The sequence below is a fragment of the Oncorhynchus clarkii genome, chromosome 26 (assembly GCF_045791955.1).
Source record: "Oncorhynchus clarkii lewisi isolate Uvic-CL-2024 chromosome 26, UVic_Ocla_1.0, whole genome shotgun sequence".
Taxonomy (NCBI): Eukaryota; Metazoa; Chordata; class Actinopteri; order Salmoniformes; family Salmonidae; genus Oncorhynchus; species Oncorhynchus clarkii.
Window position 1 is genome coordinate 41,744,436 of NC_092172.1, and position 24,560 is coordinate 41,768,995.

General features: G+C 49.2%; 1 protein-coding gene across 1 annotated transcript in view; it reads left to right on the forward strand.

The window, feature by feature from the left end:
• LOC139384621 (multiple epidermal growth factor-like domains protein 11) overlaps positions 1-24,124 on the forward strand; it is a 220,266-nt gene extending 196,142 nt beyond the window's left edge. The window contains exons 17-23 of the mRNA XM_071129439.1: positions 4,205-4,448; positions 5,235-5,382; positions 7,520-7,590; positions 8,814-8,833; positions 16,241-16,277; positions 19,604-19,821; positions 23,907-24,124. Coding sequence (XP_070985540.1) covers positions 4,205-4,448; positions 5,235-5,382; positions 7,520-7,590; positions 8,814-8,833; positions 16,241-16,277; positions 19,604-19,821; positions 23,907-24,124 — 956 coding nt within the window. The remainder of the gene's footprint in view (positions 1-4,204; positions 4,449-5,234; positions 5,383-7,519; positions 7,591-8,813; positions 8,834-16,240; positions 16,278-19,603; positions 19,822-23,906) is intronic.
• Positions 24,125-24,560: the final 436 nt, after the last annotated feature.

Genomic DNA, 24,560 nt, shown 5'->3' on the forward strand with positions numbered 1-24,560 from the left:
TGTGTGTGTGTGATTGCTGACCGATGTGCAAGGTGGACAGAGTTTACACTTTTGGGACTATGGTGTTTATTACAGTAGTTGATTCAGGTCTGGTGTTTATTACAGTATTTGATCCAGGTCTGGTGTTTATTACAGTATTTGATCCAGGTCTGGTGTTTATTACAGTATTTGATCCAGGTCTGGTGTTTATTACAGTATTTGATCCAGGTCTGGTGTTTATTACAGTATTTGATCCAGGTCTGGTGTTTATTACAGTATTTGATCCAGGTCTGGTGTTTATTACAGTAGTTGATCCAGGTCTGGTGTTTATTCCAGTATTTGATTCAGGTCTGGTGTTTATTACAGTATTTGATCCAGGTCTGGTGTTTATTCCAGTATTTGATCCAGGTTTGGTGTTTATTACAGTATTTGATCCAGGTCTGGTGTTTATTACAGTAGTTGATCCAGGTCTGGTGTTTATTACAGTATTTGATCCAGGTCTGGTGTTTACTACAGTATTTGATCCAGGTCTGGTGTTTATCACGATATTTGATCCAGGTCTGGTGTTTATTACAGTATTTGATCCAGGTCTGGTGTTTATTACAGTATGTATTTGATCCAGGTCTGGTGTTTATTCCAGTATGTATTTGATCCAGGTCTGGTGTTTATTACAGTATGTATTTGATCCAGGTCTGGTGTTTATTCCAGTATTTGATCCAGGTCTGGTGTTTATTACAGTATTTGATCCAGGTCTGGTGTTTATTACAGTATTTGATCCAGGTCTGGTGTTTATTACAGTATTTGATCCAGGTCTGGTGTTTATTACAGTATTTGATCCAGGTCTGGTGTTTACTACAGTATTTGATCCAGGTCTGGTGTTTATTCCAGTATTTCAAATCAAATCAAATCAAATCAAATTTTATTTGTCACATACACATGGTTAGCAGATGTTAATGCGAGTGTAGCAAAATGCTTGTGCTTCTAGTTCCGACAATGCAGTAATAACAAGTAATCTAACTAACAATTCCAAAACTACTGTCTTGTACACAGTGTAAGGGGATAAAGAATATGTACATAAGGATATATGAATGAGTGATGGTACAGAGCAGCATAGGCAAGATACAGTAGATGGTATCGAGTACAGTATATACATATGAGATGAGTATGTAAACAAAGTGGCATAGTTAAAGTGGCTAGTGATACATGTATTACATAAGAATACAGTCGATGATATAGAGTACAGTATATACGTATGCATATGAGATGAATAATGTAGGGTAAGTAACATTATATAAGGTAGCATTGTTTAAAGTGGCTAGTGATATATTTACATCATTTCCCATCAATTCCCATTATTAAAGTGGCTGGAGTTGAGTCAGTGTCAGTGTGTTGGCAGCAGCCACTCAATGTTAGTGGTGGCTGTTTAACAGTCTGATGGCCTTGAGATAGAAGCTGTTTTTCAGTCTCTCGGTCCCAGCTTTGATGCACCTGTACTGACCTCACCTTCTGGATGATAGCGGGGTGAACAGGCAGTGGCTCGGGTGGTTGATGTCCTTGATGATCTTTATGGCCTTCCTGTGACATCGGGTGGTGTAGGTGTCCTGGAGGGCAGGTAGTTTGCCCCCGGTGATGCGTTGTGCAGACCTCACTACCCTCTGGAGAGCCTTACGGTTGAGGGCGGAGCAGTTGCCGTACCAGGCGGTGATACAACCCGACAGGATGCTCTCGATTGTGCATCTGTAGAACTTTGTGAGTGCTTTTGGTGACAAGCCGAATTTCTTCAGCCTCCTGAGGTTGAAGAGGCGCTGCTGCGCCTTCTTCACAATGCTGTCTGTGTGAGTGGACCAATTCAGTTTGTCTGTGATGTGTATGCCGAGGAACTTAAAACTTGCTACCCTCTCCACTACTGTTCCATCGATGTGGATAGGGGGGTGTTCCCTCTGCTGTTTCCTGAAGTCCACAATCATCTCCTTAGTTTTGTTGACGTTGAGTGTGAGGTTATTTTCCTGACACCACACTCCGAGGGCCCTCACCTCCTCCCTGTAGGCCGTCTCATCGTTGTTGGTAATCAAGCCTACCACTGTTGTGTCGTCCGCAAACTTGATGATTGAGTTGGAGGCGTGCGTGGCCACGCAGTCGTGGGTGAACAGGGAGTACAGGAGAGGGCTCAGAACGCACCCTTGTGGGGCCCCAGTGTTGAGGATCAGCGGGGGGGAGATGTTGTTGCCTACCCTCACCACCTGGGGGTGGCCCGTCAGGAAGTCCAGTACCCAGTTGCACAGGGCGGGGTCGAGACCCAGGGTCTCGAGCTTGCCGAGCTGTAGTCGATGAACAGCATTCTCACATAGGTATTCCTCTTGTCCAGATGGGTTAGGGCAGTGTGCAGTGTGGTTGAGATTGCATCGTCTGTGGACCTATTTGGGCGGTAAGCAAATTGGAGTGGGTCTAGGGTGTCAGGTAGGGTGGAGGTGATATGGTCCTTGACTAGTCTCTCAAAGCACTTCATGATGACGGAAGTGAGTGCTACGGGGCGGTAGTCGTTTAGCTCAGTTACCTTAGCTTTCTTGGGAACAGGAACAATGGTGGCCCTCTTGAAGCATGTGGGAACAGCAGACTGGTATAGGGATTGATTGAATATGTCCGTAAACACACCGGCCAGCTGGTCTGCGCATGCTCTGAGGGCGCGGCTGGGGATGCCGTCTGGGCCTGCAGCCTTGCGAGGGTTAACATGTTTAAATGTCTTACTCACCTCGGCTGCAGTGAAGGAGAGACCGCATGTTTTCGTTGCAGGCCGTGTCAGTGGCACTGTATTGTCCTCAAAGCGGGCAAAAAAAATATTTAGTCTGCCTGGGAGCAGGACATCCTGGTCCGTGACTGGGCTGGATTTCTTCCTGTAGTCCGAGATTGACTGTAGACCCTGCCACATGCCTCTTGTGTCTGAGCCGTTGAATTGAGATTCTACTTTGTCTCTGTACTGACGCTTAGCTTGTTTGATAGCCTTGCGGAGGGAATAGCTGCACTGTTTGTATTCGGTCATGTTACCAGACACCTTGCCCTGATTAAAAGCAGTGGTTCACGCTTTCAGTTTCACGCGAATGCTGCCATCAATCCACGGTTTCTGGTTAGGGAATGTTTTAATCGTTGCTATGGGAACGACATCTTCAACGCACGTTCTAATGAACTCGCACACCGAAACAGCATATTCGTCAATGTTGTTGTCTGACGCAATACGAAACATGTCCCAGTCCACGTGATGGAAGCAGTCTTGGAGTGTGGAGTCAGCTTGGTCGGACCAGCGTTGGACAGACCTCAGCGTGGGAGCCTCTTGTTTTAGTTTCTGTCTGTAGGCAGGGATCAACAAAATGGAGTCGTGGTCAGCTTTTCCGAAAGGGGGGCGGGGCAGGGCCTTATATGCGTCGCGGAAGTTAGAGTAACAATGATCCAAGGTCTTTCCACCCCTGGTTGCGCAATCGATATGCTGATAAAATTTAGGGAGTCTTGTTTTCAGATTAGTTTTGTTAAAATCCCCAGCTACAATGAATGCAGCCTCCGGATAAATGGTTTCCAGTTTGCAAAGAGTCAAATAAAGTTCATTCAGAGCCATCGATGTGTCTGCTTGGGGGGGGATATATACGGCTGTGATTATAATCGAAGAGAATTCTCTTGGTAGATAATGCAGGCTACATTTGATTGTGAGGAATTCTAAATCAGGTGAACAGAAGGATCCAGGTCTGGTGTTTACTACAGTATTTGATCCAGGTCTGGTGTTTATTACAGTATTTGATCCAGGTCTGGTGTATATTACAGTATTTGATCCAGGTCTGGTGTTTATCACAGTATTTGATCCAGGCCTGGTGTTTATTACAGTATTTGATCCAGGTCTGGTGTTTATTACAGTATTTGATCCAGGTCTGGTGTTTATTCCAGTATTTGATCCAGGTCTGGTGTTTACTACAGTATTTGATCCAGGTCTGGTGTTTATTTCAGTATTTGATCTAGGTCTGGTGTTTATTACAGTATTTGATCCAGGTCTGGTGTTTATTCCAGTATTTGATCCAGGTCTGGTGTTTACTACAGTAGTTGATCCAGGTCTGGTGTTTATTACAGTATTTGATCCAGGTCTGGTGTTTATTCCAGTATTTGATCCAGGTCTGGTGTTTCTGTGTGTATTAATGGTGATCTGTGTTAGTGTTTGTATAAATATGCCTCCCCCTCTCTATTCCAGCTGCCCTGATGATGGAGGAGCTGAATCCTTACACTAAGATCAGCCCGGCCTTGGCATCAGAGCACCAGTCAGCGGGCGCTGTCATGGGCATCATCTTCCTCCTCCTCTTCATCATGAGCGTGTTGGGGGTGGTGGTGTGGTGGCGGCATCACCAGAGAGAGAAAGGAGGGCAGCACATGCCCAGTGTGTCCTACAGCCCTGCCCTGAGGATCAGCAGCCAGGGTTACTCCCTCTCTGGTGAGACGCTCCAGACTCTACCACTTAGTCATGTTAACTAAGTCAGTCAGGGTTACTCCCTCTCTGGTGAGACGCTCCAGACTCTACCACTTAGTCATGTTAACTAAGTCAGTCAGGGTTACTCCCTCTCTGGTGAGACTCTCCAGACTCTACCACTTAGTCATGTTAACTAAGTCAGTCAGGGTTACTCCCTCTCTGGTGAGACGCTCCAGACTCTACCACTTAGTCATGTTAACTAAGTCAGTGTGGTCTCTCTCTACAGGACTGTCTCTTTACAGTGTGGACTCTCTCTACAGGACTGTCTCTTTACAGTGTGGACTCTCTCTACAGGACTGTCTCTTTACAGTGTGGACTCTCTCTACAGGACTGTCTCTTTACAGTGTGGACTCTCTCTACAGGACTGTCTCTTTACAGTGTGGACTCTCTCTACAGGACTGTCTCTTTACAGTGTGGACTCTCTCTACAGGACTGTCTCTTTGCAGTGTGGTCCCTCTCCACAGCCCTCGGGGGTGATCTGACTGAAATTGGGGGGTGATCTAACTAAATTCAGGGGTGATCTGACTGAACTCTCTTTCCAGCTAGATCCTCCTCTCTCTTGCTGTTTGTGTTCTCAGCGAACTCAGCTTCCTGATGAAACCTCTGTTTTAAACAACCTTGTATTGAAAATGTCCCCATGGAGCTGTGTGTTTTTGCGTTTGCTTGCGTGCTCGCCCATGTGACTGTGAGTGTGTGTGTGTGTGTGTGTAGAGTCCTATGCTACAAGCTGATGTTTCCGTGGTGAGCAGGGCATCAGTGTACAGGCTTTGTTCTCCTCTCTAGACTCCTCTCCTACCATCAGCAACGTCAGTCGTTGTTTCACTAACCCCTCCTACCACACTCTGGGAGCATGTACCTACGCTGGCCACTACGCCAAGCCTGACAAGAAGACCAGAAGGGCCAAGGTGGGTGGCAACGAACGTTAACGTTATTTATGCTAAGAGTACATACAGACAACTGCCAAAATAAAGAAAATTAATAGTTTTCACCACGATCAGACAGAACAGCTTCAATGCACCTCGGCATAGATTCTACAGGTGTCTGGAACTCTCTATTGGAGGGATGTGACATCATTCTATTGGAGGGATGTGACATCGTTCTATTGGAGGGATGTGACATCATTCTATTGGAGGGATGTGACATCATTCTATTGGAGGGATGTGACATCATTCTATCGGAGGGATGTGACATCATTCTATTGGAGGGATGTGACATCATTCTATTGGAGGGATGTGACATCATTCTATTGGAGGGATGTGACATCGTTCTATTGGAGGGATGTGACACCGTTCTATTGGAGGGATATGACATCGTTCTATTGGAGGGATGTGACATCATTCTATCGGAGGGATGTGACACCGTTCTATTGGAGGGATGTGACATCGTTCTATTGGAGGGATGTGACATCATTCTATCGGAGGGATGTGACATCGTTCTTCCTCCAGAAATTCAATCGTTTTGGTGTTTTGTTGATGGTGGTTGGAAAACGCTGGTCTCAGGTGCCGCTCCACAATCTCCCAGAAGTGTTCAGTTGGGTTGAGATCTGGTGACTGAAACGGCCAGGTCACATGGTTTATTTCGTTTTTCATGCTCATCCAACCATTCAGTGACCACTCGTGACATGTGTAGGGGGCATTGTCATTGTATGGGAAAGCATAAAAGCTACCATTACTATGTTAATTGCTTAATTAACTCTGGAACCACACCTGTGTGGAAGCACCTGCTTTCAATATACTTTGTATCCCTCATCTACTCAAGTGTTTTCTTTATTCTGGCAGTTACCTGTGCATTGGCATTCTCCAAGAAACATGTGTCAGTTCTTTGTGTGTTGTGCCACGTGTAGCAGCTACTCTTCCTGTGGTCCTCATCAGCTGTTCCACGTACAGCAACTACTCTTCCTGTGGTCCTCATTAGCTGTTCCACGTTCAGCAGCTACTCTTCCTGTGGTCCTCATTAGCTGTTTCACGTTCAGCAGCTACTCTTCCTGTGGTCCTCATTAGTTGTTCCACGTGTAGCAACTACTCTTCCTGTGGTCCTCATTAGCTGTTCCACGTTCAGCAGCTACTCTTCCTGTGGTCCTCATTAGCTGTTCCACGTTCAGCAGCTACTCTTCCTGTGGTCCTCATTAGCTGTTCCACGTGCAGCAGCTACTCTTCCTGGGGTCCTCATAAGCTGTTCCACGTGCAGCAGCTACTCTTCCTGGGGTCCTCATTAGCTGTTCCACGTGTAGCAGCTACTCTTCCTGTGGTCCTCATCAGATGTTCCACGTGTAGCAGCTACTCTTCCTGTGGTCCTCATTAGCTGTTCCACGTGTAGCAGCTACTCTTCCTGTGGTCCTCATTAGCTGTTCCACGTGTAGCAGCTACTCTTCCTGTGGTCCTCATCAGCTGTTCCACGTGTAGCAGCTACTCTTCCTGTGGTCCTCATTAGCTGTTCCACGTGTAGCAGCTACTCTTCCTGGGGTCCTCATTAGCTGTTCCACGTGTAGCAGCTACTCTTCCTGTGGTCCTCATTAGCTGTTCCACGTGTAGCAGCTACTCTTCCTGTGGTCCTCATTAGCTGGTCCACGTGTAGCAGCTACTCTTCTTGTGGTCCTCATTAGCTTTTCCACGTCTAGCAGCTACTCTTCCTGTGGTCCTCATTAGCTGTTCCACGTGTAGCAGCTACTCTTCCTGTGGACCTCATCAGCTGTTCCACGTGTAGCAGCTACTCTTCCTGTGGTCCTCATTAGCTGTTCCACGTGTAGCAGCTACTCTTCCTGTGGTCCTCATTAGCTGGTCCACGTGTAGAAGCTACTCTTATTGTGGTCCTCATTAGCTTTTCCACGTGCAGCAGCTACTCTTCCTGTGGTCCTCATTAGCTGTTCCACGTGTAGCAGCTACTCTTCCTGTGGTCCTCAGTCTGTCTGTGTGTAGCAGCTACTCTTGCTGGGGCCCTCAGTCTGTCTATGTGTAGCAGCTACTCTTGCTGGGGCCCTCAGTCTGTCTGTGTGTAGCAGCTACTCTTGCTGGGGCCCTCAGTCTGTCTGTGTTTCGTTCCCAGGTGAAGGACAAGAGGTTAAACAGGAATAGTGCTCCAGAGTGGACAGCCTACTATAACCTCGATGATCATCGGCCTTCTCGCCCGCTCCAGTTTCGCTCCAGTACCTCTCCAGCAGCGCTCTCTTCATGAGCTCAGGGCATGCCTGTCCCAGCATGCATTTGTATAGTCTACTTGTGTGCTGCTATAGCCCCTTGCTTTAGCTACTGTCATGGAGTTCACTAAATATTTTCATAAAGAAACTGATAAAACACACAGGTGCAAAATCACTTACAAAGATGAGGAGGAACCAAGAGCAAGAGAATGAGTGTGGTGATGTAGTGTCCACAACTAAAGAAGAGAGGGAGTGTGGTGATGTAGTGTCCACTACTAACGAAGAGAGGGAGTGTGGTGATGTAGTGATGTAGTGTCCACTACTAAAGAAGAGAGGGAGTGTGGTGATGTAGTGTCCACAACTAAAGAAGAGAGGGAGTGTGATGATGTAGTGTCCTCAACTAAAGAAGTGAGGGAGTGTGGTGATGTAGTGTAGTGATGTAGTGTCCAATACTAAAGAAGAGAGGGAGTGTGGTGATGTAGTGTAGTGATGTAGTGTCCACTACTAAAGAAGAGAGGGAGTGTGATGATGTAGTGTCCACAACTAAAGAAGAGAGGGAGTGTGGTGATGTAGTGTAGTGATGTAGTGTCCACTACTAAAGAAGAGAGGGAGTGTGATGATGTAGTGTCCACAACTAAAGAAGAGAGGGAGTGTGGTGATGTAGTGTGGTGATGTAGTGTCCACTACTAAAGAAGAGAGGGAGTGTGGTGATGTAGTGTCCTCAACTAAAGAAGTGAGGGAAGTGTGGTGATGTAGTGTCCACCACTAAAGAAGAGAGGGAGTGTGGTGATGTAGTGTCCACAACTAAAGAAGAGAGGGAGTGTGGTGATGTAGTGTCCTCAACTAAAGAAGAGAGGGAGTGTGGTGATGTAGTGTCCTCATCTAAAGAAGAGAGGGAGTGTGGTGATGTAGTGTCCACAACTAAAGAAGAGAGGGAGTGTGGTGATGTAGTGTCCTCAACTAAAGAAGAGAGGGAGTGTGGTGATGTAGTGTGGTGATGTAGTGTGGTGATGTAGTGTGGTGATGTAGTGTCCACAACTAAAGAAGAGAGGGAGTGTAGTGATGTAGTGTCCACAACTAAAGAAGATAGGGAGTGTGGTGATGTAGTGTCCACAACTAAAGAAGAGAGGGAGTATGGTGATGTAGTGTCCACTACTAAAGAAGAGCGGGAGTGTGGTGATGTAGTGTCCACAACTAAAGAAGAGAGGGAGTGTGGTGTTGTAGTGTGGTGATGTAGTGTCCACAACTAAAGAAGAGAGGGAGTGTGGTGATGTAGTGTGGTGATGTAGTGTGGTGATGTAGTGTCCACAACTAAAGAAGAGAGGGAGTGTAGTGATGTAGTGTCCACAACTAAAGAAGAGAGGGAGTGTGGTGATGTAGTGTCCACAACTAAAGAAGAGAGGGAGTATGGTGATGTAGTGTCCACTACTAAAGAAGCGAGGGAGTGTGGTGATGTAGTGTCCACTACTAAAGAAGAGAGGGAGTGTGTTGATGTAGTGTCCACTACTAAAGAAGAGAGGGAGTGTGGTGATGTAGTGTCCACAACTAAAGAAGAGAGGGAGTGTGGTGATGTAGTGTCCACAACTAAAGAAGAGAGGGAGTGTGGTGATGTAGTGTGGTGATGTAGTGTCCACAACTAAAGAAGTGAGGGAGTGTGGTGATATAGTGTCCACTACTAAAGAAGAGAGGGAGTGTGGTGATGTAGTGTCCACAACTAAAGAAGAGAGGGAGTATGGTGATGTAGTGTCCACTACTAAAGAAGCGAGGGAGTGTGGTGATGTAGTGTCCACTACTAAAGAAGAGAGGGAGTGTGGTGATGTAGTGTCCACTACTAAAGAAGAGAGGGAGTGTGGTGATGTAGTGTCCACAACTAAAGAAGAGAGGGAGTGTGGTCTGATTACCAACAATGACGAGACAGCCTACAGGGATGAGGTTAGGGCCCTGGGGGTGTTGTGCTAGGAAAATAACCTCTCACCCAACGTCAACAAAACAAAGGAGATGATCGTGGACTTCAGGAAACAGCAGAGGGAGCACCCCCCTATCCACATCAAAGGGACAGTAGTGGAGAAGGTGGAAAGTTGTAAGTTCCTCGGCATACACATTGTGGACAAACTGAAATGGTCCACCCACACAGACAGCGTGGTGAAGAAGGAGCAACAGCACATCTTCAACCTCAGGAAGCTGAAGAAATGTGGCTTGTCACCTAAAACCCTCCCAAAGTTTTACAGATGCACAATTGAGAGCATCCTGTTGGCCTGTATCACAGCCTGGTACGGCAACTGCACCGCCCTCAACCGCAAGGCACTCCAGAGGGAAGTGAGGTCTGCACAACACATCACCGGGGGCAAGCTACCTGCCCTCCATGACACCTATAGCACCCAATATCATAGGAAGGCCAAAAAGATCATCAAGGACAACAACCACCCGAGCCACTTCCTGTTCACACCGCTACCATCCAGAAGGCGAGGTCGGTACAGGTGCATCAAAGCTGGGACGGAGAGACTGAAGAACAGCTTCTATCTCAAGGTCTTCAGGCTGCTAAACCTCAATCACTAACTCAGAGAGGCTGCTGCCTACAGTGCCTTGCAAAAGCAAGAATCCCCCTTGGCATTTTTTCCTATGTTGTTGCATTACAACCTGTAATTTAAATATATTTTTATTTGGAGTTCATGTAATGGACAAACACAAAATAGTCAAATGAAAAAATGTACTTGTTGAAAAATGTCAAGAAAATAAAACAACTGAAAAGTGGTGCGTGCATACAGTATTCACCCCCTCTGCTATGAAACCCCACAACAAACCTGGGCCGCCCACCAAAACTCATGAACCAGGCAAGGAGGGCATTAATCAGAGAGGCAACAAAGAGACCAAAGATGACCCTGAAGGAGCTGCAAAGCTCCACAGCGGAGATTGGAGTATCTGTGCATAGGACCACTTTAAGCCGTACACTCCACAGAGCTGGGCTTTACGGAAGGGTGGCCAGAAAAAAAGCCATTGCTTAAAGAAAAAAATAAGCAAACACGTTTGGTGTTCGCCAAAAAGGCACATGAGAGACTCCCCAAACATTTGGAAGAAGGTACTCTGGTCTGATGAGACTAGAATTTAGCTTTTTGGCCATCAAGGAAAACGCTATGTTTGGCGCAAACCCAACACCTCTCATCACCCCGAGAACACTATCCCCACAGTGAAGCATGGTGGTGGCAGCATCATGCTGTGAGGATGTTTTTCATAGGCAGGGACTGGGAAACTGGTCAGAACTGGAGACATGATGGATGGCGCTAAATACAGGGAAATTCTTGAGGGAAACCTTTTTCAGTCTTGGAAGAGACTGGGAAGGAGGTTCACCTTCCAGCAGGACAATGACCCTAAGCATATTGCTAATACAACACTTGAGTGGTTTAAGGGGAAACATGTAAATGTCTTGGAATGGCCTAGTCAACGCCCAGACCTCAATCCAATTGAGAATCTGTTGTATGACTTAAAGATTGCTGTACACCAGCGGAACCCATCCAACTTGAAGGAACTGGAGTAGTTTTGCCTTGAAGAATGGGCAAAAATCCCAGTGGCTAGATGTGCCAAACTTATAGAGACCTACCCCAAGAGACTTACAGCTGTAATCACAACAATAGATGGGTGTTGGTTAAATGGTAGGTCCAGGAAGTCACAACAATAGATGGGTGTTGGTTAAATGGTAGGTCCAGAAAGTCACAACAATAGATGGGTGTTGGTTAAATGGTAGGTCCAGAAAGTCACAACAATAGATGGGTGTTGGTTAAATGGTAGGTCCAGAAAGTCACAACAATAGATGGGTGTTGGTTAAATGGTAGGTCCAGAAAGTCACAACAATAGATGGGTGTTGGTTAAATGGTAGGTCCAGAAAGTCACAACAATAGATGGGTGTTGGTTAAATGGTAGGTCCAGAAAGTCACAACAATAGATGGGTGTTGGTTAAATGGTAGGTCCAGGAAGTCACAACAATAGATGGGTGTTGGTTAAATGGTAGGTCCAGGAAGTCACAACAATAGATGGGTTTTGGTTAAATGGTAGGTCCAGAAAGTCACAACAATAGATGGGTGTTGGTTAAATGGTAGGTCCAGAAAGTCACAACAATAGATGGGTGTTGGTTAAATGGTAGGTCCAGGAAGTCACAACAATAGATGGGTGTTGGTTAAAGTAATGAGAGGGATTTCAGACCACTCACCACCGCTCTGTAAGCAGTGAGAGGGATTTCAGACCACTCAACACCGCTCTGTAAGCAGTGAGAGGGATTTCAGACCACTCAACACCGCTCTGTAAGCAGTGAGAGGGATTTCAGACCACTCAACACCGCTCTGTAAGCAGTGAGAGGGATTTCAGACCACTCACCACCGCTCTGTAAGCAGTGAGAGGGATTTCAGATCACTCAACACCGCTCTGTAAGCAGTGAGAGGGATTTCAGACCACTCAACACCGCTCTGTAAGCAGTGAGAGGGATTTCAGGCCACTCACCACCGCTCTGTAAGCAGTGAGAGGGATTTCAGACCACTCACCACCGCTCTGTAAGCAGTGAGAGGGATTTCAGACCACTCACCACCGCTCTGTAAGCAGTGAGAGGGATTTCAGACCACTCACCACCGCTCTGTAAGCAGTGAGAGGGATTTCAGACCACTCACCACCGCTCTGTAAGCAGTGAGAGGGATTTCAGACCACTCACCACCGCTCTGTAAGCAGTGAGAGGGATTTCAGACCACCAACACCGCTCTGTAAGCAGTGAGAGGGATTTCAGACCACTCAAGCACCGCTCTGTAAGCAGTGAGAGGGATTTCAGACCACTCACCACCGCTCTGTAAGCAGTGAGAGGGATTTCAGACCACTCAACACAGTGAGAGGGATTTCGCTCTGTAAGCAGTGAGAGGGATTTCAGACCACTCAACACCGCTCTGTAAGCAGTGAGAGGGATTTCAGACCACTCAACACCGCTCTGTAAGCAGTGAGAGGGATTTCAGACCACTCAACACCGCTCTGTAAGCAGTGAGAGGGATTTCAGACCACTCAACACCGCTCTGTAAGCAGTGAGAGGGATTTCAGACCACTCAACACCGCTCTGTAAGCAGTGAGAGGGATTTCAGACCACCAACACCGCTCTGTAAGCAGTGAGAGGGATTTCAGACCACTCAAGCACCGCTCTGTAAGCAGTGAGAGGGATTTCAGACCACTCAACACCGCTCTGTAAGCAGTGAGAGGGATTTCAGACCACTCACCACCGCTCTGTAAGCAGTGAGAGGGATTTCAGACCACTCAACACCGCTCTGTAAGCAGTGAGAGGGATTTCAGACCACTCACCACCGCTCTGTAAGCAGTGAGAGGGATTTCAGACCACTCAACACCGCTCTGTAAGCAGTGAGAGGGATTTCAGACCACTCACCACCGCTCTGTAAGCAGTGAGAGGGATTTCAGACCACTCAACACCGCTCTGTAAGCAGTGAGAGGGATTTCAGACCACTCACCACCGCTCTGTAAGCAGTGAGAGGGATTTCAGACCACTCACACCGCTCTGTAAGCAGTGAGAGGGATTTCAGACCACTCACCACCGCTCTGTAAGCAGTGAGAGGGATTTCAGACCACTCAACACCGCTCTGTAAGCAGTGAGAGGGATTTCAGACCACTCACCACCGCTCTGTAAGCAGTGAGAGGGATTTCAGACCACTCACCACCGCTCTGTAAGCAGTGAGAGGGATTTCAGACCACTCACCACCGCTCTGTAAGCAGTGAGAGGGATTTCAGACCACTCACCACCGCTCTGTAAGCAGTGAGAGGGATTTCAGACCACTCACCACCGCTCTGTAAGCAGTGAGAGGGATTTCAGACCACTCACCACCGCTCTGTAAGCAGTGAGAGGGATTTCAGACCACTCACCACCGCTCTGTAAGCAGTGAGAGGGATTTCAGACCACTCACCACACCGCTCTGTAAGCAGTGAGAGGGATTTCAGACCACTCACCACCGCTCTGTAAGCAGTGAGAGGGATTTCAGACCACCACCACCGCTCTGTAAGCAGTGAGAGGGATTTCAGACCACTCAACACCGCTCTGTAAGCAGTGAGAGGGATTTCAGACCACTCACCACCGCTCTGTAAGCAGTGAGAGGGATTTCAGACCACTCACCACCGCTCTGTAAGCAGTGAGAGGGATTTCAGACCACTCACCACCGCTCTGTAAGCAGTGAGAGGGATTTCAGACCACTCACCACCGCTCTGTAAGCAGTGAGAGGGATTTCAGACCACTCACCACCGCTCTGTAAGCAGTGAGAGGGATTTCAGACCACTCACCACCGCTCTGTAAGCAGTGAGAGGGATTTCAGACCACTCACCACCGCTCTGTAAGCAGTGAGAGGGATTTCAGACCACTCAACACCGCTCTGTAAGCAGTGAGAGGGATTTCAGACCACTCACCACCGCTCTGTAAGCAGTGAGAGGGATTTCAGACCACTCACCACCGCTCTGTAAGCAGTGAGAGGGATTTCAGACCACTCACCACCGCTCTGTAAGCAGTGAGAGGGATTTCAGACCACTCACCACCGCTCTGTAAGCAGTGAGAGGGATTTCAGACCACTCACACCGCTCTGTAAGCAGTGAGAGGGATTTCAGCCACTCACCACCGCTCTGTAAGCAGTGAGAGGGATTTCAGACCACTCACCACCGCTCTGTAAGCAGTGAGAGGGATTTCAGACCACTCACCACCGCTCTGTAAGCAGTGAGAGGGATTTCAGACCACTCACCACCGCTCTGTAAGCAGTGAGAGGGATTTCAGACCACTCACCACCGCTCTGTAAGCAGTGAGAGGGATTTCAGACCACTCACCACCGCTCTGTAAGCAGTGAGAGGGATTTCAGACCACTCAACACCGCCAAGCAGTGAGAGGGATTTCAGACCACTCACCACCGCTCTGTAAGCAGTGAGAGGGATTTCAGACCACTCACCACCGCTCTGTAAGCAGTGAGAGGGATTTCAGACCACTCACCACCGCTCTGTAAGCAGTGAGAGGGATTTCAGACCACTCACCACCGCTCTGTAAGCAGTGAGAGGGATTTCAGACCACTCACCACCGCTCACCACTCACCACCGCTCTGTAAGCAGTGAGAGGGATTTCAGGCCACTCAACACCGCTCTGTATGCAGTGAGAGGGATTTCAGGCCACTCAACACCGCTCTGTAAGCAGTGAGCGGGATTTCAGACCACTCACCACCGCTCTGTAAGCAGTGAGAGGGATTTCAGACCACTCAACACCGCTCTGTAAGCAGTGAGAGGGATTTCAGGCCACTCAACACCGCTCTGTAAGCAGTGAGCGGGATTTCAGACCACTCACCACCGCTCTGTAAGCAGTGAGAGGGATTTCAGACCACTCAACACCGCTCTGTAAGCAGTGAGAGGGATTTCAGACCACTCAACACCGCTCTGTAAGCAGTGAGAGGGATTTCAGACCACTCAACACCGCTCTGTAAGCAGTGAGAGGGATTTCAGACCACTCACCACCGCTCTGTAAGCAGTGAGAGGGATTTCAGACCACTCAACACCGCTCTGTAAGCAGTGAGAGGGATTTCAGACCACTCACCACCGCTCTGTAAGCAGTGAGAGGGATTTCAGACCACTCACCACCGCTCTGTAAGCAGTGAGAGGGATTTCAGACCACTCACCACCGCTCTGTAAGCAGTGAGAGGGATTTCAGACCACTCACCACCGCTCTGTAAGCAGTGAGAGGGATTTCAGACCACTCAACACCGCTCTGTAAGCAGTGAGAGGGATTTCAGACCACTCACCACCGCTCTGTAAGCAGTGAGAGGGATTTCAGACCACTCAACACCGCTCTGTAAGCAGTGAGAGGGATTTCAGGCCACTCACCACCGCTCTGTAAGCAGTGAGAGGGATTTCAGACCACTCAACACCGCTCTGTAAGCAGTGAGAGGGATTTCAGACCACTCACCACCGCTCTGTAAGCAGTGAGAGGGATTTCAGACCACTCACCACCGCTCTGTAAGCAGTGAGAGGGATTTCAGACCACTCAACACCGCTCTGTAAGCAGTGAGAGGGATTTCAGGCCACTCACCACCGCTCTGTAAGCAGTGAGAGGGATTTCAGGCCACTCACCACCGCTCTGTAAGCAGTGAGAGGGATTTCAGGCCACTCACCACCGCTCTGTAAGCAGTGAGAGGGATTTCAGACCACTCACCACCGCTCTGTAAGCAGTGAGAGGGATTTCAGACCACTCAACACCGCTCTGTAAGCAGTGAGAGGGATTTCAGACCACTCACCACCGCTCTGTAAGCAGTGAGAGGGATTTCAGACCACTCACCACCGCTCTGTAAGCAGTGAGAGGGATTTCAGACCACTCACCACCGCTCTGTAAGCAGTGAGAGGGATTTCAGACCACTCACCACCGCTCTGTAAGCAGTGAGAGGGATTTCAGACCACTCAACACCGCTCTGTAAGCAGTGAGAGGGATTTCAGACCACTCACCACCGCTCTGTAAGCAGTGAGAGGGATTTCAGACCACTCACCACCGCTCTGTAAGCAGTGAGAGGGATTTCAGACCACTCAACACCGCTCTGTAAGCAGTGAGAGGGATTTCAGACCACTCAACACCGCTCTGTAAGCAGTGAGAGGGATTTCAGACCACTCAACACCGCCCTGTAAGCAGTGAGAGGGATTTCAGACCACTCACCACCGCTCTGTAAGCAGTGAGAGGGATTTCAGACCACTCACCACCGCTCTGTAAGCAGTGAGAGGGATTTCAGACCACTCACCACCGCTCTGTAAGCAGTGAGAGGGATTTCAGACCACTCACCACCGCTCTGTAAGCAGTGAGAGGGATTTCAGGCCACTCACCACCGCTCTGTAAGCAGTGAGAGGGATTTCAGGCCACTCAACACCGCTCTGTATGCAGTGAGAGGGATTTCAGGCCACTCAACACCGCTCTGTAAGCAGTGAGCGGGATTTCAGACCACTCACCACCGCTCTGTAAGCAGTGAGAGGGATTTCAGACCACTCAACACCGCTCTGTAAGCAGTGAGAGGGATTTCAGGCCACTCAACACCGCTCTGTAAGCAGTGAGCGGGATTTCAGACCACTCACCACCGCTCTGTAAGCAGTGAGAGGGATTTCAGACCACTCAACACCGCTCTGTAAGCAGTGAGAGGGATTTCAGACCACTCAACACCGCTCTGTAAGCAGTGAGAGGGATTTCAGACCACTCAACACCGCTCTGTAAGCAGTGAGAGGGATTTCAGACCACTCACCACCGCTCTGTAAGCAGTGAGAGGGATTTCAGACCACTCAACACCGCTCTGTAAGCAGTGAGAGGGATTTCAGACCACTCACCACCGCTCTGTAAGCAGTGAGAGGGATTTCAGACCACTCACCACCGCTCTGTAAGCAGTGAGAGGGATTTCAGACCACTCACCACCGCTCTGTAAGCAGTGAGAGGGATTTCAGACCACTCACCACCGCTCTGTAAGCAGTGAGAGGGATTTCAGGCCACTCACCACCGCTCTGTAAGCAGTGAGAGGGATTTCAGACCACTCACCACCGCTCTGTAAGCAGTGAGAGGGATTTCAGGCCACTCACCACCGCTCTGTAAGCAGTGAGAGGGATTTCAGACCACTCACCACCGCTCTGTAAGCAGTGAGAGGGATTTCAGGCCACTCACCACCGCTCTGTAAGCAGTGAGAGGGATTTCAGACCACTCACCACCGCTCTGTAAGCAGTGAGAGGGATTTCAGGCCACTCAACACCGCTCTGTAAGCAGTGAGAGGGATTTCAGACCACTCAACACCGCTCTGTAAGCAGTGAGAGGGATTTCAGGCCACTCACCACCGCTCTGTAAGCAGTGAGAGGGATTTCAGGCCACTCAACACCGCTCTGTAAGCAGTGAGAGGGATTTCAGACCACTCACCACCGCTCTGTAAGCAGTGAGAGGGATTTCAGGCCACTCAACACCGCTCTGTAAGCAGTGAGAGGGATTTCAGACCACTCACCACCGCTCTGTAAGCAGTGAGAGGGATTTCAGGCCACTCAACACCGCTCTGTAAGCAGTGAGAGGGATTTCAGACCACTCACCACCGCTCTGTAAGCAGTGAGAGGGATTTCAGACCACTCAACACTGCTCTGTAAGCAGTGAGAGGGATTTCAGACCACTCACCACCGCTCTGTAAGCAGTGAGAGGGATTTCAGGCCACTCAACACTGCTCTGTAAGCAGTGAGAGGGATTTCAGACCACTCACCACCGCTCTGTAAGCAGTGAGAGGGATTTCAGACCACTCACCACCGCTCTGTAAGCAGTGAGAGGGATTTCAGGCCACTCAACACCGCTCTGTAAGCAGTGAGAGGGATTTCAGACCACTCACCACCGCTCTGTAAGCAGTGAGCGGGATTTCAGACCACTCACCACCGCTCTGTAAGCAGTGAGAGGGATTTCAGACCACTCACCACCGCTCTGTAAGCAGTGAGAGGGATTTCAGGCCACTCAACACCGCTCTGTAAGCAGTGAGAGGGATTTCAGACCACTCACCACCGCTCTGTAAGCAGTGAGAGGGATTTCAGGCCACTCAACACCGCTCTGTAAGCAGTGAGAGGGATTTCAGACCACTCACCACCGCTCTGTAAGCAGTGAGAGGGATTTCAGGCCACTCAACACCGCTCTGTAAGCAGTGAGAGGGATTTCAGACCACTCACCACCGCTCTGTAAGCAGTGAGAGGGATTTCAGACCACTCAACACCGCTCTGTAAGCAGTGAGAGGGATTTCAGACCACTCACCACCGCTCTGTAAGCAGTGAGAGGGATTTCAGGCCACTCAACACCGCTCTGTAAGCAGTGAGAGGGATTTCAGACCACTCACCACCGCTCTGTAAGCAGTGAGAGGGATTTCAGACCACTCACCACCGCTCTGTAAGCAGTGAGAGGGATTTCAGGCCACTCAACACCGCTCTGTAAGCAGTGAGAGGGATTTCAGACCACTCACCACCGCTCTGTAAGCAGTGAGCGGGATTTCAGACCACTCACCACCGCTCTGTAAGCAGTGAGAGGGATTTCAGACCACTCACCACCGCTCTGTAAGCAGTGAGAGGGATTTCAGACCACTCAACACCGCTCTGTAAGCAGTGAGAGGGATTTCAGACCACTCACCACCGCTCTGTAAGCAGTGAGAGGGATTTCAGACCACTCACCACCGCTCTGTAAGCAGTGAGAGGGATTTCAGACCACTCACCACCGCTCTGTAAGCAGTGAGAGGGATTTCAGACCACTCACCACCGCTCTGTAAGCAGTGAGAGGGATTTCAGACCACTCACCACAGCTCTGTAAGCAGTGAGAGGGATTTCAGACCACTCACCACCGCTCACATACTCTGGTTTGTGTATGAACTGATGTGTGTGTTTTGACCTCTGTGTCTCTCTCTCCACAGGGCACGCCTGTGATCTCCTCCTCTGTGTGTGTTCCTTCCTCCTGATGGTCTCACACACTCCTCTCTGGTTCTCTCCTCCAGTCTCTACCTAACACACTCCTCTCTGGTCCTCTCCTCCAGTCTCTAACTAACACACTCCTCTCTCCTCCTCTCCTCCAGTCTCTACCTAACACAGTCCTCTCTGGTCCTCTCCTCCTCTCCTCCAGTCTCTAACTAACACAACACCCCATAAACAAACTCACTACTTTTGGATTTAAATGCTTTATACTGTGATATGTTACTAATAGTGTGAATGTTGTGTCCTGTGTGATTTACCCTGTACTCTGTTTTTAATTGTTTATCTACAGGTTGTCAGTGGATAAGAGTTTTCACCTGTCTTACCTCCTGGGGTAGAATTGTAATCTCATGTTGTATTCGTCTCCCAATGTTGATATGACGAATGCATTGAAAGGCTGACAATGTCCTTGCTGATATCAGAATCATTCGCTAACAGATACCTTCACCTTGGTAAAAAAAAGTGTTCCTGTCTTCCTGCTTCTCAGTGTGTCATTTGTCTTTGTCAGACTACATGAAGGGTTCCCTGTCCAGCACCTGCTCTCTGAACAGTGAGAACCCCTACGCCACCATCAATGACCCGCAGGCCGTGGCCTGTAAACACACAGAGAGCAGCTATGTAGAGATGAAGAGTCCTGTCCACCACGACATGTCCTACTGCTCTTCTGCTATAGTCACCACCACCACCACCACACACACCTCCAGCAAGAACGTCTATGACGTGGGTGAGTTATAGATATATAGTAATGTAGATGTCCTACTGGGTGAGTTATAGATATATAGTAATGTAGATGTCCTACTGGGTGAGTTATAGATATATAGTAATGTAGATGTCCTACTGGGTGAGTTATAGATATATAGTTATGTAGATGTCCTACTGGGTGAGTTACGGGGGATGTAGGGTCATCGACATCCCCTTAATTCTGGAGAAGATGAGCTCATGAGGAATTTGTTTTTCTGTGTAACTGACTGGTTATCAGTCTGTTTTCTATGTCTGTTGTTTCAGTCTGTTGTTTCAGTCTGTTGTCTCTGTCTCTATCTGTTTTCTATGTCTGTTGTCTATGTCTGTTGTTTCAGTCTGTTGTTTCAGTCTGTTGTCTCTGTCTGTTGTCTCTGTCTGTTGTCTGTCTGTTCTCTCTCTCTCTGTCTGAGGGGGTTATTGTGGAGGGTTAGGGTTAGGGTTAGGGGGTTATTGTGGAGGGTTAGGGTTAGGGGGTTAGGGTTAGGGGGTTATTGTGGAGGGTTAGGGTTAGGGGGTTATTGTGGAGGGTTAGGGTTAGGGGGTTAGGGTTAGGGGGTTATTGTGGAGGGTTAGGGTTAGGGGGTTATTGTGGAGGGTTAGGGTTCGGGGGTTATTGTGGAGGGTTAGGGTTAGGGTTAGGGTTAGGGGGTTATTGTGGAGGGGACTTGTATGAAGTGTTTGAATGATCACTTTGATTAGTCAGAAAAGTTCAAGCCTCTCTTTCTCTCTTCTCCCTCCATCGCCCTATCTACATCTATATCAAATCTATATCCCTCCATCCCTCTATCCCCCTATCTCTATCCCTGCATCCCCCTATCTACATCCCTCCATCCCCCTATCTATATCCCTCCATCCCCTATCTCTATCCCTCCATCCCCCTATCTACATCCCTCCATCCCCCTATCTATATCCCTACATCCCTCCATCTACATCCCTCTATCCCTCCATCCCCCTATCTATATCCCTCCATCCCCCTATCTCTATCCCTCCATCCCCCTATCTATATCCCTCCATCCCCCTATCTCTATCCCTCCATCCCCCTATATACATCCCTCCATCCCCCTATCTCTATCCCTCCATCCCCCTATCTATATCCCTCCATCCCCCTATCTCTATCCCTCCATCCCCCTATCTACATCCCTCCATCCCCCTATCTCTATCCCTCCATCCCCCTATCTACATCCCTCCATCCCCCTATCTCTATCCCTCCATCCCCCTATCTATATCCCTCCACCCCCCTATCTATATCCCTCCATCCCCCTATCTCTATCCCTCCATCCCCCTATCTACATCCCTCCATCCCCCTATCTCTATCCCTCCATCCCCCTATCTACATCCCTCCATCCCCCTATCTCTATCCCTCCATCCCCCTATCTATATCCCTCCACCCCCCTATCTCTATCCCTCCATCCCCCTATCTCCATCCCCTATCTCTATCTATCCCTCCATCCCCCTATCTACATCCCTCCATCCCCCTATCTATATCCCTCCATCCCCCTATCTCTATCCCTCCATCCCCCTATCTATATCCCTCCATCCCCCTATCTCTATCCCTCCATCCCCCTATCTACATCCCTCCATCCCCCTATCTCTATCCCTTCATCCCCCTATCTACATCCCTCCATCCCCCTATCTCTATCCCTCCATCCCCCTATCTATATCCCTCCATCCCCCTATCTCTATCCTTCCATCCCCCTATCTATATCCCTCCATCCCTCTAACCCCCTATCTCTATCCCTCCATCCCTCTATCTCTATCCCTCCATCCCCCTATCTATATCCCTCCATCCCCCTATCTCTATCCCCCTAATCCCTCCATCCCCCTATCTATATCCCTCCATCCCTCTATCCCCCTATCTCTATCCCTCCATCCCCCTATCTATATCCCTCCATCCCCCTATCTATATCCCTCCATCCCTCCATCCCTCCATCTCTATCCCTCCATCCCCCTATCTATATCCCTCCATCCATCTATCTATATCCCTCCATCCCCCTATCTATATCCCTCCATCCCCCTATCTATATCCCTCCATCCCCCTATCTATATCCCTCCATCCCCCTATCTCTATCCCTCCATCCCTCCATCTCTATCCCTCCATCCCCCTATCTATATCCCTCCATCCCCCTATCTCTATCCCTCCATCCCCCTATCTCTATCCCTTCATCCCCCTATCTCTATCTCTCCATCCCCCTATCTCTATCTCTCCATCCCCCTATCTCTATCCCTCCATCCCCCTATCTATATCCCTCCATCCCCCTATCTCTATCCCTTCATCCCCCTATCTCTATCTCTCCATCCCCCTATCTCTATCTCTCCATCCCCCTATCTATATCCCTCCATCCCCTATCTATATCCCTCCATCTCTATCTCTCCATCCCCCTATCTATATCCCTCCATCCCCTATCTATATCCCTCCATCCCCCTATCTATATCCCTCCATCCCCCTATCTATATCCCTCCATCCCTCCATCCCTCCATCCCTCCATCTCTATCCCTCCATCCCCCTATCTATATCCCTCCATCCCCCTATCTATATCCCTCCATCCCCCTATCTATATCCCTCCATCCCCCTATCTCTATCCCTCCATCCCCCTATCTATATCCCTCCATCCCCCTATCTCTATCCCTCCATCCCTCCATCCCTCCATCTATATCCCTCCATCCCCCTATCTCTATCCCTCCATCCCCCTATCTATATCCCTCCATCCCCCTATCTATATCCCTCCATCCCCCTATCTCTATCCTCCATCCCCCTATCTATATCCCTCCATCCCCCTATCTATATCCCTCCATCCCCCTATCTCTATCCCTCCATCCCCCTATCTATATCCCTCCACCCCCCTATCTATATCCCTCCATCCCCCTATCTCTATCCCTCCATCCCTCCATCTCTATCCCTCCATCCCCCTATCTATATCCCTCCATCCCCCTATCTCTATCCCTCCATCCCCCTATCTCTATCTCTATCCCTTCATCCCCCTATCTCTATCTCTCCATCCCCCTATCTCTATCTCTCCATCCCCCTATCTCTATCCCTCCATCCCCCTATCTATATCCCTCCATCCCCCTATCTCTATCCCTTCATCCCCCTATCTCTATCTCTCCATCCCCCTATCTCTATCTCTCCATCCCCCTATCTCTATCCCTCCATCCCCTATCTATATCCCTCCATCTCTATCTCTCCATCCCCCTATCTATATCCCTCCATCCCCCTATCTATATCCCTCCATCCCCCTATCTATATCCCTCCATCCCCCTATCTATATCCCTCCATCCCCCTATCTCTATCCCTCCATCCCCCTATCTATATCCCTCCATCCCCCTATCTCTATCCCTCCATCCCTCCATCCCCCATCTATATCCCTCCATCCCCCTATCTATATCCCTCCATCCCCCTATCTCTATCCCTTCATCCCCCTATCTCTATCTCTCCATCCCCCTATCTCTATCTCTCCATCCCCCTATCTCTATCCCTCCATCCCCTATCTATATCCCTCCATCTCTATCTCTCCATCCCCCTATCTATATCCCTCCATCCCCCTATCTATATCCCTCCATCCCCCTATCTCTATCCCTCCATCCCCCTATCTATATCCCTCCATCCCCCTATCTCTATCCCTCCATCCCTCCATCCCCCATCTATATCCCTCCATCCCCCTATCTATATCCCTCCATCCCCCTATCTATATCCCTCCATCCCCCTATCTATATCCCTCCATCCCCCTATCTATATCCCTCCATCCCCCTATCTATATCCCTCCATCCCCCTATCTATATCCCTCCATCCCCCTATCTATATCCCTCCATCCCCCTATCTATATCCCTCCATCCCCCTATCTATATCCCTCCATCCCCCTATCTCTATCCCTCCATCCCCCTATCTATATCCCTCCATCCCCCTATCTATATCCCTCCATCCCCCTATCTATATCCCTCCATCCCCCTATCTATATCCCTCCATCCCCCTATCTATATCCCTCCATCCCCCTATCTCTATCCCTCCATCCCCCTATCTCTATCCCTCCATCCCTCCATCCCCCTATCTATATACCTCCATCCCCCCTTTAGAACCCAAGGTGAGTGTTCTCCAGGGCTGTAACGGTGTGGTGGTTCCCACGTACCCTCAGAACCCGTACGACCTCCCCAGGAACAGCCACATCCCCAGCCACTACGACCTGCTGCCCCTGAGACACAGCCAGAGCTACAGCCCTACACACAGCCAGGAGCACAGCCACCAGAGCCACAGCCCACCCTTGCCCGGCAGCCCTACCAGCTCCCTGCTATAGACAGACCACTCCCTAACCCTGGGCCGCGACCTTAGACCTATGACTTACTGTTGGGGCACGGTCTGCTCCACCTGAGGTTGCGGATAAAGACTGTAATGTGACTATAGAGACAAAGTACCAGTGCAACATCAATGTTAGTGGACATACTAGATAATATACCAACAGAAGCTCTGTGTGGACTCACTACCGTGTGGACTCACTACCGTGTGGACTCACTACCGTGTGGACTCACTACTCTGTGGACTCACTACCGTGTGGACTCACTGCTGTGTGGACTCACTACCGTGTGGACTCACTACCGTGTGGACTCACTGCTGTGTGGACTCACTAACGTGTGGACTCACTACCGTGTGGACTCACTGCTGTGTGGACTCACTAACGTGTGGACTCACTGCTGTGTGGACTCACTAACGTGTGGACTCACTGCTGTGTGGAC